The 12,776-nt window shown below is 39.9% G+C and overlaps 3 protein-coding genes across 7 annotated transcripts in view; 2 read left to right on the top strand and 1 right to left on the bottom strand.

Annotated features, from left to right (window-relative positions):
• Positions 1–1,619: 1,619 nt before the first annotated feature.
• LOC6650256 (aprataxin-like protein) lies at positions 1,620–4,939 on the bottom strand. Of its 4 annotated transcripts, none has more exons than XM_047009723.1 (4): positions 4,699–4,939; positions 4,417–4,642; positions 4,263–4,358; positions 3,837–3,930 (listed from the first exon to the last, which is right to left on the bottom strand). In XM_047009723.1, exons 1-4 carry the CDS (start codon positions 4,849–4,851, stop codon positions 3,896–3,898), a joined length of 510 nt encoding a protein of 169 aa, XP_046865679.1. In that variant the 5' UTR covers positions 4,852–4,939; the 3' UTR covers positions 3,837–3,895. The 4 variants fall into 4 exon arrangements, with proteins under 4 accessions (XP_046865676.1, XP_046865679.1, XP_046865678.1 ...); XM_047009722.1 differs by having other exon boundaries at positions 3,869–3,930; positions 4,203–4,358; positions 4,699–4,931; XM_047009720.1 differs by lacking the exons at positions 4,417–4,642; positions 4,699–4,939 and adding an exon at positions 1,620–3,663 and having other exon boundaries at positions 3,717–3,930; positions 4,203–4,269.
• A 228-nt stretch (positions 4,940–5,167) lies between these two features.
• LOC6651670 (chromatin-remodeling ATPase INO80) overlaps positions 5,168–12,776 on the top strand; it is a 45,660-nt gene continuing 38,051 nt past the window's right edge. Inside the window, exons 1-8 of the mRNA XM_023180374.2 lie at positions 5,168–5,544; positions 5,608–5,813; positions 5,877–8,053; positions 8,117–8,260; positions 8,324–8,501; positions 8,565–8,896; positions 8,950–9,211; positions 9,281–9,448. Coding sequence (XP_023036142.1) covers positions 5,262–5,544; positions 5,608–5,813; positions 5,877–8,053; positions 8,117–8,260; positions 8,324–8,501; positions 8,565–8,896; positions 8,950–9,211; positions 9,281–9,448 — 3,750 coding nt within the window. The 5' untranslated portion in view covers positions 5,168–5,261. The remainder of the gene's footprint in view (positions 5,545–5,607; positions 5,814–5,876; positions 8,054–8,116; positions 8,261–8,323; positions 8,502–8,564; positions 8,897–8,949; positions 9,212–9,280; positions 9,449–12,776) is intronic.
• Positions 9,460–10,677, top strand: LOC26530269. Of its 2 annotated transcripts, XM_023180375.2 has the most exons (2): positions 9,460–10,018; positions 10,081–10,178. In XM_023180375.2, the coding sequence occupies exons 1-2, from the start codon at positions 9,541–9,543 to the stop codon at positions 10,095–10,097; spliced, it is 495 nt and encodes a 164-aa protein (XP_023036143.1). In that variant the 5' UTR covers positions 9,460–9,540; the 3' UTR covers positions 10,098–10,178. The 2 variants fall into 2 exon arrangements, with proteins under 2 accessions (XP_023036143.1, XP_015032503.1); XM_015177017.3 differs by having other exon boundaries at positions 9,463–10,677.

The raw sequence follows: 12,776 nt of genomic DNA, 5'->3' as shown, positions 1-12,776 counted from the left end.
TAGCTTCTTTAATAATGAATTTAAAGTTTAGCAAAATCTTCTGATAATATTTACGTAATACGTGTAGCATTTAAGCCAAATATTAGACTGCTTTAATTTTGTTCATTATACCATACACCCATAGGGTGAAATGGTATATTAAAGTCGCTAAAATGTATGTAACAGGCAGAAGGAAGCATCTCCGACCCCACAAAGTATATATATTCTTGATCAGGATCAAAAACCGAGTCGATCTAGCCATGTCCGTCTGTCCGTCCGTCCGTCCGTCCGTCCGTATGAACACCTAGATCTCGGAGACTATAAGAGCTAGAGCCACCAAATTTGGTATGCAGTCTCGTGTAGTATGTACGCTTATCGAGTTTGTTTCAAATTTTTGCCACGCCCCCTTGCGCCCCCGGAATTTTCATTAAACTGTTTTTCTTAAAAAGTATGGCAGATAGAGACATCAAATTTGGGTTATATACTTGTTTAGTTAGCGCGCAGAAAATAATTGTTCCAACTTTTTGCCACGCCCCCTTCCGCCCCCGGAATATACATAACTCTGATTTTCTTAAAAACTATGAAAGCTACCGACATTAAATTTAGTATGTATATTGGCTTAGTATGCGCGCAGAATACATATATTTTAATATGTTGCCACGCCCACTTCCGCCTCCATAATTTAGAAAAAACCGATTGGCTCTTGCAATTTTTTGACCATCGTGATCAAATTTGGCAGACTAATAAATCTTATCTATTTCAACCAAACTACCAAATTTTATTGAAATCGGTCAAGAAACATACAAAATATGCGTATGAACGTATTTTGCTACGCGATCCATAAGGGCAGAATTGGCCGTTGGCTAGTGGCGGCGCTAGAGTGCTCGTGTGTTTGTAGAGTGAGCGAGATAGCATATGGTATGAGCATGTTAAAACAATTTAATAGACATACATTTGGTTTTCGAAATTTTAAATATTTGTTTCACCTGGTGTATGGTATACCCAAGTCGGCGAGACGACTTACTTACTTCATTTTTTTTGTAATGAAAACGATTCTGTATTAAATGTATTATTAAGATCCGTTTTTCTTTCTACAGTTTTTGATATTATTTTCAAATAAAATTGGTATGAATTCTAATCTATTTTTCCCCATTTAAGCTCTTAAATAATAACTTAAAGTAATAGCTACCCTTTTTACCATATCGAAAAATTAACGTTTTTTTGTTGGGAAATATGTGTGTAAAATATATATGCCAAAGATGTATAATTGCCCAGAAAGATTCAATCCAAAACGAGTTTTAGATCTGAGCCAATATGGCCTATCGATCAAAGCGATTTGGAATGCAACATGTAGAATAAATACTTTATTTTTTTAAATTATTTTTAATCTCTATTCATCAATTTGAAAATCATTCTTGTTTACTAAAGTAAGCTTAAAAGGTTTGAGAAGCTTTCTCTTTCTTTTACTTTACTTCTAATTATTTACATCATGTCTTAGATGGAATAATCCGTTTTATGGGTCTTATGGCATGCATTGTTTAATAAAATAACTCTTCCGCCTATGCGATTTCCTGTATCTACTTATAAGGCATGTGCATTATTTTATTCATTAGGCTGAATATTTTTTTTTTTTTTTGATATTTCTCTTTTTCTTATTCTTTTTGGCAGAAAGGCCTAATCATTTTAGGTAAAGTGGCTGAAGAGTAATCATATTACCATCAGGTACTCAAAATTACACCTGAGCTGCCAATTTTGCAATGCCCAAATCGATACTCAAGGCCATTCTCAACTTTTGCACTTACTTTTCAACTGTGTAATCAAGAGTAGGTAAATGTAATTGAATTTTTTTCTTTTAACCTTGTTTTATCCACGCCTTGTGGATTCTGTTTTAATTAGCTGTGGGCTCATAATTTCAGGCGCAACTTCAACTACATGAATAAACTGTACTCTCTAATTGGAGCATTTAGAATGTGTGTGTGTGTGTATGTGTGCGGAAGGAGGGCATGGTAGTGTGGTGGTCGAAGGATTTTCATGTCCGCCAGCGGCAATTTACAATGAATTCATGTCCCACCAATACCATTTCATTTTGCTTAAGGTTTTGTTTTGATGACTTTGCTTAGTTTTAGGGATGCTTTTAATTAGCTTGCTTTATTTTTTTTAAGCTCTTTAAAATAAATTTGCTTTAATTGGTTTGTAACAATCTTTGATATAAAAAGCAAAATGGAAGTTATACCTTGTTGATATCGACAGGTTTTGAATATATCATGATAAAGCTAAACACAATAAATTGTGAGTTTATGTTATGTATAGGACCTAGGTGTCAGCTGGTTTTGCCTGAGGTCCTGCGGATTGGGTTTTATCCGCTGGGTCGGGAGCCGCAGCTCCGCGAGCGTTGCCTGCCTTATTTGGTTTCTTCTTTTTCGGCCACTTCTTTTTAACATATTGTTTTCCAGAAGCAGTAGAAGAAGCAGCCTCAGCAGTAGCTTTGCTTTCACCAGGACTTGCTTCATCTTCCTTTTTTGCATTGATCTTTGATTGCTCCGATTGCTGTTGTTGCTGCTCCTGCGGCGGTTTCTTTTGCTGCCATTTTGGAGGTTGATTCTTTTGATTTGGAACCGTTGAAGGTTTACCCACAGAAGGATTTGATTTCACTTCGTAGGATTTCGGTTGATTAACCGTTTGCTGGCCATTTTGCGGCTGTGTCTTTCGATTGTTAGGATATCGAGGTCCTTGATGATGATTCTGATTTGGGTAATTTGGATGGGGTTGGCGCGGTGGCCCACGAGGATAATGCATTTGAGGATTTCCACCATTCAAGTTTTGCCATGGCCCGACATTCGGACGTGGCTGAAGGCACTGAGCTGGTTGCTGGCGAAATGGATTATTGGGATTGATTCCGTTCGGTGGTGGCATTATCATATTTGGATTAATCATTAGATTAGGGTTACATGGCACAAAGTACTGCTGGGGTAGCGTTTGAGTTTCATAATTTACATATTTCTTATGAGGAAATTGATTTTTAGGATGCTGCTGCTGTGGATGATTCATCCTATTGGGTACAAATCCTTCATGAGCTTGATTTTGTTGTGGATAATTGGGATAATATTTGCCGGGACGATGATATTGTTGGGCTTTGAAAATCTCTTCCTGCTCCTGCGTCTTCTTAGCTGCTGCCTCAGTCTCATTATTCTCTAGCTCCTGCTCGGCCTCAAACTTTATTTCCTCCAACTTAATGGCTTCCAAGACATGGGTAAGAGTTTCCATGCGTTGCTTATGTTCACGTCGAGCCTCACGTTTCTTCCAATGGGTAAACAGATGTCCCTTCAATTCCACCACGGAATCTGTACTGAAATCACAATGTATACATGTCAGAGGTATTTTGTGCTTTAATTTTTCCGCTTCCTCCTGAGACATGATGTCAATGCTACCTTGCATTTGGAGCATCATGTAGGCAGTTTGAAATGGGAGAAACAATTCCGTATGGAAGCTATTCCAATGATTAATGCGACGCATCGAAAAAGCATGAAAATCATCAGAGACTACATGTAAGTTGAGACGATTCATAAAAGCATGCGTTTTAAAGCCAATGAGAAAATTCGAGGACAGATCTTTGGCCTTCTCCTCGATAATCTTATGGGCCAGGTCAAGCATTTGATCCAGCAGAGGCAGATGGTCCTCCGTTAGCTGAAATGACAATAGAACTGTCATTGTTTTCAAAATGGAGTTTTTTTCATTACCTTTGTTACATTTTCAATATCTTCTTTAGAAACAACTAGAAAATGATATTGAGCTTTTGGATAAGCATCATTCACTACCCAAGCGTGATCGTTTTTGATTAGGATATTTTTTTCCTCGTGTACTTGCCGGAGCAAATTTCCTCGAAAATAATTTAAATCTTTTGGCTTTTGCATTTTTTTTAGCGGAAATCACCCGAATTAGCTCGCAGTAAAACTGTAAATGGAATGGGAGGAGGCCGATTTAGTGCCAGTTCATTCTAAAGATGGGAGTGTGGGTTGGTTTAAAATGAGCTGGGTGGAACTAGTTCCTGATTGTCCCTGGAGTTGCCGTTTCATATTGCTTGAAAATGTATATCAATTCAAGATATAGTCAAAATAGTGGGGCCTATCGGGTTGTGGATTTTAGTATTTAGATAGGAAGTATTTTTTATAGAGGTGGAAACGTGATGAACTTGTAAAAACAGCTGACGTGCGAAGTTTATTTACATTAACAATGGTCCAGCAGGTGCTCCTTCAATGTGGGCATATTTTTGGCCACAAACTCACACTGATTGCATTTTAAAGGAGTGGCCAGGAGTTGATCTTTCAGGGTCTTTGGCAGGCGTTGAACACTATTCTCCTTTTCAAGCATATGACACAGTTCTGAAAATGGAAATTCTAGTTAACAGTTTTCTTCAGCCTAATTTTAAATGCAACTCACTATCATGGGTCACAAAGAGATCTGTATTAAAGCTATTCCAATGTTTCTTGGTTTTTAGGCTATGCGAAATAAAGTCTTTGGAGATCACATGTAAATGCAATCGTTGCATGCTCGGCTCGGCATGGAAACCCACTTGAAAGTCGCTTATCTCCTTGCCCCGTACTTCGATTATGTTACGACCCAGTAGGTGTAATTCCTCCAGCAATGGAATATGCGTTTTATTCAACTGAACCAAATAATAGATAATTAGTCAATCAAAGTTCTTAATTTAATGCCATTTACATGAAATATGCTCGGTATATCCTCTTTCGGCAGCACTAGATAATGATGACGGGCCTTTGGATATTTGTCGGCTATAACAACAGCAATTTCGGAGGATATAATCAGATTTTTTGGCTCTAAAATTGTTTTAACTAAACCGCTTTGCCAATTCATAATAAAAATATAAAACAAGAACACACTTAGTGGTGGCAAGCGATCTTATTAGTAGAGATGACAAATAGTGGCTAAGAAAAAAATTGATCCTAACAATTTAAAAACGGCCAAAAATTAAATATTGTAATATGGAAATTTAAATACTCTAATCTTAGCTAGTCAAATTTAAAGTTAAATTTGATTAACCTTCCTAAATATATTAATAAAGTGACTCAGAAGTCACAGTCACACTATCGAACTATTTCCCATCTCTAAGAAATTCGTCCCAGCTGAGCGTTAAGCGCTGCCAGACCGTGATGAATGCAATCGATTGGCCACACTATTTATTCAATTTGTTTACCTCGGACGCATGTGGATTAATATTGCAAATTACGTGATATTTGTGTATTAAATCGAACGCTGAATCAATAATGGCGAATGCCGGCGGCATCGAAAGGAAGCCGCGTATCATGGCTGAGCCGCTGCACATTCAGCGCCTGGAGGAGGCTCTTAATATGCGGCCTTTTATGGAGATGGCTCGAAGTGCGCTAAAGCCAATTAAGAAAGTAGTCCACGGAGAGGGAGAGGAGGATGCTGATAGTGAAATGGAAACGGAGCCGGTGATAGATTCCGATGATTCCTCCACAGTGGGTGCTGTAAAATTAAAGCGTCAGAAGAAAAGCAAAAGAAGACGACTGCTGGGCAGCAAGGAGGGTAAGTGGAAGTGTGTCGCAATGGCGCAGAAATGCAACTAAGTGTTCAATTCATCTTTTCTAGAGCGACAAAGTGTTAAGGCACAGCTATACAATTTCAACGATCTGACCAGTGACAGGGAATGGCTGTATGATCTTCTTCTCAGTGACACCGAAAGCGATGAGGAGGACCAAATGGGCGGGATGAATGAAGATGATTACATCCAAGAAATGTTGAGGGAGCATATACGTGAACAACGCCAGCGTAGCAATTACTATAAAAAACAAACAGTGAGTGGAGAGCTCAACCCTTGTGAGCTGGGTGAACTAATCCTCTTGATTATTCTCTTACAGAACTCTCAATATGCTTACTATGGCACTGGATTGCTGTCCAATCATGACATCTTTGCAGAGCGCCAACAGGCAACTGCTGGAGTGCGTAAACGACGCCGCCGCACTAAGCAAGAGATTTTGATGGCTCGTCTGGCTGAGGCACAAGCTGGACCCAAGCCGCCTACCAAACAAAAGAGACGGGGACGCAAGAAGCGAACTGTAATGGGTTCCCCAGAGTCGGGTGAGATTCATCCCTCTGATTTGGGTAAATACACATTCGGTGATACGCTGCCCAATCAGGATGAGGACGAAGATGATACTGCCGAGGTTGACTACAAACGGGAATTGGCCAACTTGGCGTTGGATTTCCCCGAAGATGAAGAGGAAATCGAAGAAGAAGTAGATGTTGTGGGCGCATCCGATGGACAAGTGACGCGTGTGCGCCGCAAACGCAAGAATCCTGAGATTCTGGCAGCTCGCCGTCGTCGCATTTGGCAAATTATGTCCAAAAAAGAAGTGGGACGTCTGCAGCGTCTCAAATCCAATAACCACAAGGAGATGCTGGCCAATTGCAAGCGGGTGGCTACCATGTGCTCTAAAGTAGTCCGCCAGAGAGCTGTCAACTCACAGAGGATTATGAAAGAAACTGTGTGGCGGGCGAAACGTTTGACCCGCGAAATGCTGAACTATTGGAAGCGTTACGAGCGTGTTGAACGGGATCAGCGTAGGAAACTGGAACGGGAAGCCGAAGAGCAGCGTAAGCAGGATGTGGAACTCATCGAAGTGAAGCGTCAACAAAGGAAACTCAATTTCCTAATAACCCAAACGGAATTGTATGCGCATTTTATGTCGAAGAAATTGGGCCAAGGCACCGAGGAAGATCAATTAAGAATTCTAAGCCAGTTGGACGAGGAAGAAGACGGAACTCGGGAGGTGAAAAATGATGATTATAATGTCGGCGAAATGAAGCAGTTGGTTCAAGAGCAGGCAGAAGCTGCTCTACAAAGAGATTTGGAAAAGTCCAAGGCATTTGATGTGGTGGTCAAGAAGGAGGCTATAAAGGAGGAGCAGGAGGACGAGCAGCCGCCACAGCAAGTGGAGCAAAAGGAAATGAAGGATTTGCCGCAGCCTAAAATGTTTAAGGGATCTCTCAAGGGGTACCAGATCAAGGGCATGACGTGGCTGGCCAATATCTATGATCAGGGCATCAGTGGCATACTGGCCGATGAAATGGGATTGGGCAAGACAGTACAATCGATTGCCTTCCTATGTCACATAGCCGAAAAATATGGCGTGTGGGGCCCATTCTTGGTAATCTCTCCCGCCTCCACTCTGCACAATTGGCAACAGGAAATGGCGCGCTTTGTACCCGATTTTCGTGTTGTTCCCTACTGGGGTTCACCCAATGAGAGGAAAATCCTACGTCAATTTTGGGATCAAAAGCACTTGCATACACGCGAGGCCAGTTTCCATGTGGTGATCACATCCTACCAACTGGTGGTCAGCGATTACAAGTACTTCAATCGCATTAAGTGGCAATATATGGTGCTGGATGAGGCTCAGGCGATTAAGAGTGCTTCATCTCAACGTTGGAAACTTCTGCTGGGTTTCAGTTGTCGCAATCGTCTTCTCCTAAGTGGCACGCCCATCCAAAATAGCATGGCCGAATTGTGGGCACTGTTGCATTTCATTATGCCTACTCTATTCGACTCTCATGATGAATTCAACGAATGGTTCTCCAAAGATATCGAATCGCATGCTGAAAACAAAACTGGCATAGATGAAAAACAAATATCTCGCCTGCACATGATCCTCAAACCCTTCATGCTGCGCCGCATTAAGAAGGATGTGGAGAACGAGTTGTCGGACAAAATAGAGATCATGGTCTATTGCCCATTGACCATACGGCAGAAGCTACTCTATCGTGCCCTCAAGCAAAAGATACGCATCGAGGATTTGCTGCATTTGGCCAGTGGTTCCACAGCTCCAACATCTGCCTCCTCTTCATCTGCTTCGAGCTTGATGAATTTGGTTATGCAGTTCCGCAAGGTTTGCAATCATCCCGAACTCTTCGAGCGACGAGATGCGCGCAGTCCATTCTCAATGCGTTGCCAGGAGTATGTGATGCCACGCCTGATCTTTGACGATGGCTTGCTTCACAGATCCATGCCCAGTCGCAAGCATTTGCTCTACAATCGGTAAGAAAATAGACTGGATAAAGTCTCCAAATAGATAAATTTCCTAAATATGTTTCTCTTTAGCTTCAATATCTTCAAATCCGCCCATGTGCATCGAGATCTTGTCGATGATGTAAATGTGGATAACAAATGCTTTGCCTTTACTCGTCTTTGCGATTTGGAATTGGCGGATCTAATGGATGTTACCCTAAATGGTCTCATTGATTTGTAAGTTATTATTTTGCAGGTTGCTTTATCTTTCATATGCTTATTCTTTATCCTTCATTTTAGCCTCCTGCACTATCGTCGTCTATTGATGAAATATCCTCTCTTTGCGTATCGTCGGCAATGGTGGCCAGATTTGCGCTCTTCACGCTATCAACTGCTAGAGCCCATGCTGGAACACAAACTCTGCCCTGATTTTATGTTTACTGACAGTGTGCTCCGTCAGTTCATTTTCACTGCCATGGTAAGGGTTAGCTGATATGGATAATTGGATCCATCTTTCTATAATATGTTTCTTCTCTTGTAGACCTCTAACGGTAGTAGTGTCTATGCTTTTGGAGATTACTTCAGTTACAACATGCAGGAGACTATTGAACATCGTGTCATACGTTCCAAAGTCTTGAAAAAGAATGAAGAGATTGTTAGTCAACCACCAGAGCAGCAGCCCAAACCAGAGTTAGAATCCGTTGAGGTGCAGACCAAATCGAAAAGCGATGTCAAAATGACCACACTTCAGTTACTGCCCAAATTTCCACATCATCAGCGCAAGCCACGTAGCTATAAATGTGAACCGCTTGAAATGCCCAGATTTCTATATTCCCTTGGTCAAAAAGTTCAAGCTGTGGAAAGGCATTTATAGTAAGTCAAAGGTAATTTACAAAATGTTCAATTTAACTAATCTGTTTGTTTAGCTGTGAAAGCCGTGCTGCTGCCTGGACACAAATTCGTCATTTGCAGTGCGAAAATAGTTTTGGTCGTGAACTGGTCTCTTCTGGATTAGATCTGTGTAAGCCACGCAGTGGCTGGTCCTCCATAGTGGTGCCCAATAAGGAGACTCTCATCACAGATGCTGGAAAATTGTTTGTGCTTGACAGTTTGCTTACACGACTCAAATCTGAAGGCCATCGCGTTTTAATCTATTCCCAAATGACCAAAATGATTGACTTGCTCGAGGTGAATCAAATTCGAGTGGCCAAGAGGCGCCAATGTCTTAATATTATTTTATTTTGTAATCCCTTGCAGGAATATATGTGGCATCGCAAGCATCGTTATATGAGATTAGATGGCTCTAGCAAAATATCAGCCAGACGAGATATGGTAGCTGACTTTCAAACACGTTCGGATATCTTTGTATTCCTTTTGTCAACCAGAGCCGGTGGCTTGGGCATTAATCTAACAGCTGCCGATACGGTAAGTGAACGAACAAAGTAGCTAACAAATTTAAGTCAAACTATTCTATTTTGATTGGGAAAATTAGCAAATTTAAGTAAAAAATTTTTGTAATGTCCAAAAACAAAGAAGTTCCACATTTGAAGGCCAGTCTAACATCGTATAGACAACGTTCGACTCTCGCCAAATCCCCTTCAATGAAATTGCCCAAGGATAAACGTAATGGACTAGATCCCTTGAGTGACGAGGAAAAACCAGCTACAGTGCCTGCTATCAAGAAATTTGTTCATTGGGATTTACCCTTGGGTTTCTCGTCTTCGCCAGTTGTTGTGAAGCATAGTAATAGTAAGTTGAAGTCGTCGAGTCAACAGAAAATCATTTTTGTCCACAAACCAACCACCAAACCGCAGTTCGAGATCGAGTCCGAATCGGAGTCAAAAAATTCAGTTGAGAAGAAATTGGCCCATGAGCTGCGTATGGCTGTGCATCATGGGGGTGGTTCCTGTAATCCTGAAGAGAATTTGTTATTGAGAGCCAAATTGTCGCCTCTTCAGTTGCCCTATAGCTTGGTTCAACGCATTTTGAGGGAATGTGAGTTAAGCGAAAGAAATCAAGCTACCCATTTCTTGTTTATAGACTGCAATGTCCAACAGGTGTCTCTGGTGTGTAAAGTGCGAACAGATAATCTAAACGAAACAAAAGAACGTTTGTTGAATGTATTACATGCCCATAGAGCATCATTTTCCCATCGAAAACTATTTAAAGAATTCGGTCTCATTGATGCCTTTTTGCCCAATCACACACCACTAAACTTCGAGGACTTTGCCCAGACCCTTCAAACAGATGCCCTGTGGTGCAAGGCTTTGAGTGCAGAAATCACTAATGATGCCAATGGTTCAGTTCGATTCAGGTGCAAATCGAATGACACCTCTGAAGTGGTGGCTAAGCTTAAAGATTGCGGCTATAAGATCATTCATGCAGAGCAAGGATATTGTCCTAAAGGCGACCTAGTTAAACTTACTCATAGCAAACTAAAACGCTATGAGGAGTTCTTGAAAGCCCTGCACAATGATCCCGACGTTGTGCACATCTATGATAATCTGCAGACACCAAAAAGATAATCAAAACAGTAAAAGATAATTGAAATATTTTTGATAATCTATTTTGTAATTAAATTGGTGTAGTGTTTATAAAGAGGAAAAATTGTTTAGTGAACGAGAGTAAAAGTTGTTTCCAATATTCTATGGAGATTCCTATTTAAATGATGTAATTAGGTGGTGTCAATCTTTTACATTTTTTTTACATCTTTAACATTTCTCAACTAGTTTAAACGTAGAGAGAGTGCCCAGGTGTGGATCGGGGTCCAGATGATGGTTCAAATTTTTGGACATGATTTTGAATTTTGTGGCCAAATTGTAAGTTTTTACCATTGCCAGCTAATTTTTTTCCTAGTATCCGTTTGATTATATATAGAGCGTATTTCGTCTTCTTTTATTTGGACAAGTGTCTTCTAAGTTTATCTAAGTTTATTAGGTTACTATATAATATCAACGTACTTTTATGGATAAAGTATAGTTTGTATATTGGCCAAATATATTTTAAAACCAGGCCCACAACTGGTCGCTTGTTTCCTAATTAAAATAATGTGTCAACCTAAATATTTGTACTAGGAACATATTTATACCCTTGCAAAAAGTATATATATTCTTGATCACCACGACGAGACGAGTTCAAATCGCCAAGTCCGTCCGTCCGTCCGCCCGTCCGTCTGTCCGTCCGTCTGGATCAACGCAAACTCCTCCTAGACCGTAAGAGCTACAGAGCTGAAATTTTGCATGTAGGCTTGTATATACTGCAGGCGTTGTATATCTCGGATTCAGCCGGATCGGATCACTATATCATATAGCTCCCATACAAATGGCAAAGTCACGAACAGTGACTTTTCTCAATAACTTCGTTATTTTCTAAGCTATTGTCATATTAATTATTATTAATATTGGTGAGTTAATTACACATATAAACGACTGCGCCAAATTTGATCAAGATCGGGTGACTATATCATATAGCTCCCATAGGAACGATCTTTCGAAAACAGTGACTTTTGTCAATAACTTCGTCACTTTTAACGCGATTGCTTTCAAATTAAACATTTGTTAGTTTAATATATCTGTTAATGACTGTGCTGAATTTAATAAAGATCGGGTTACTATATCATATAGCTCCCATAGGAACGATCGGTGGAAAACAGTGACTTTGATCAATATCTTAGTTTTTTCCTATGCTAAGATTGTTGGCCGTTCTTTCGCAAACATTAGCCTTTTTAGCTCGAACGTTTTTCCACTTTGATGGCTATAGGTAAGGAAAGAGTTACCATAAAAGTTGCAAGGGTATACAAACTTTGACGCGGTCGAAGTTAGCCCCGGCCCTCTGGTTTTTTCTATGTTCTGCTTTCTGCCAAGAATCTTTCAATCAATGAGAGAAATCCTACACAAATTTTTCAAACATAGTTGTCAACTGAAAACACAGCGAAAATTAAGTGAATAAAAAGGTCTAAATAGAGTTTTCCTCAAGTTAACAGAAATTTTTTGTATCAAAGAAAATTTACAAGTTAAGAATCAACACTTAAAATTTACTATGGTATAAAATTTAACATTTGGCAAATAATTCTGTCAGTTTTATTTAATTTTAATTTACTACTTTGACTTCAAAAGTAATGTTCTAGTTTATTAACTACTAAAATTGGCAGACCTTATCACCGATTGTTCTCAGAGGAAATTTAAAGTATATACATATATAGTCAAGTATAAATGCAAGGCGGTTGGTCTGACTTGTATGCCGATTTGCTTGACTACTTGTTTATATGCCATGCAGCAGGCGGCTGCCTGGCATAGTGAGAAATTGCTTTTATAGGATGATTTACTCGTGTGATCTTTATCGATCGAGTAACAATGAATAGCTTTCGGTCTCTATCTCTCTGCAAATAATTCTCAGGCAGAAGAAAGGATTCCCTTCATGGTCTCATATTGAATATGTGTATATATATATTTTTGCATGTCTCCTGGTGATCTTGTTCGATTTTTTGTTGTTTTCTTTTAAGCCGATTTCGTGTGAACATTTTTGCCTGGCCCCTAAATCATTTTGTCACTGAATTTGATTTGTTATTTGTGCCATGGTCGAAAGTAATTTGGCTTTATTTTTGATGTTGTTGTTGTTGTTGCTACCACGTTTGGTTCTCAGGCCAAAGAAATCGATGTTGACTAATTCGTTGTGTGGCATTCTTATCTCCCTTTCTCTCTCTTTTTCTTTCTGACTCTTCTTATTCTCTTTTGTGTTTGTGTTTTCGTGTTTG

The sequence above is a fragment of the Drosophila willistoni genome, chromosome 3R, assembly GCF_018902025.1.
Source record: "Drosophila willistoni isolate 14030-0811.24 chromosome 3R, UCI_dwil_1.1, whole genome shotgun sequence".
Taxonomy (NCBI): Eukaryota; Metazoa; Arthropoda; class Insecta; order Diptera; family Drosophilidae; genus Drosophila; species Drosophila willistoni.
The sequence above is the reverse complement of the archived record's forward strand: the minus strand, read 5'-3'. Positions and strand labels throughout refer to the sequence as shown.

Bases quoted from the DNA above. Each gene is read 5' to 3' on its own strand.
- LOC6650256 (XM_047009720.1), bottom strand. From the start codon at position 3,890: ATGCAAAAGCCAAAAGATTTAAATTATTTTCGAGGAAATTTGCTCCGG. The intron at 3,664-3,716 runs GTAATGAAAAAA...TTGTCATTTCAG, and splicing joins ATATTGAAAATGTAACAAAG to CTAACGGAGGACCATCTGCC.
- LOC26530269 (XM_015177017.3), top strand. From the start codon at position 9,541: ATGTCCAAAAACAAAGAAGTTCCACATTTGAAGGCCAGTCTAACATCG.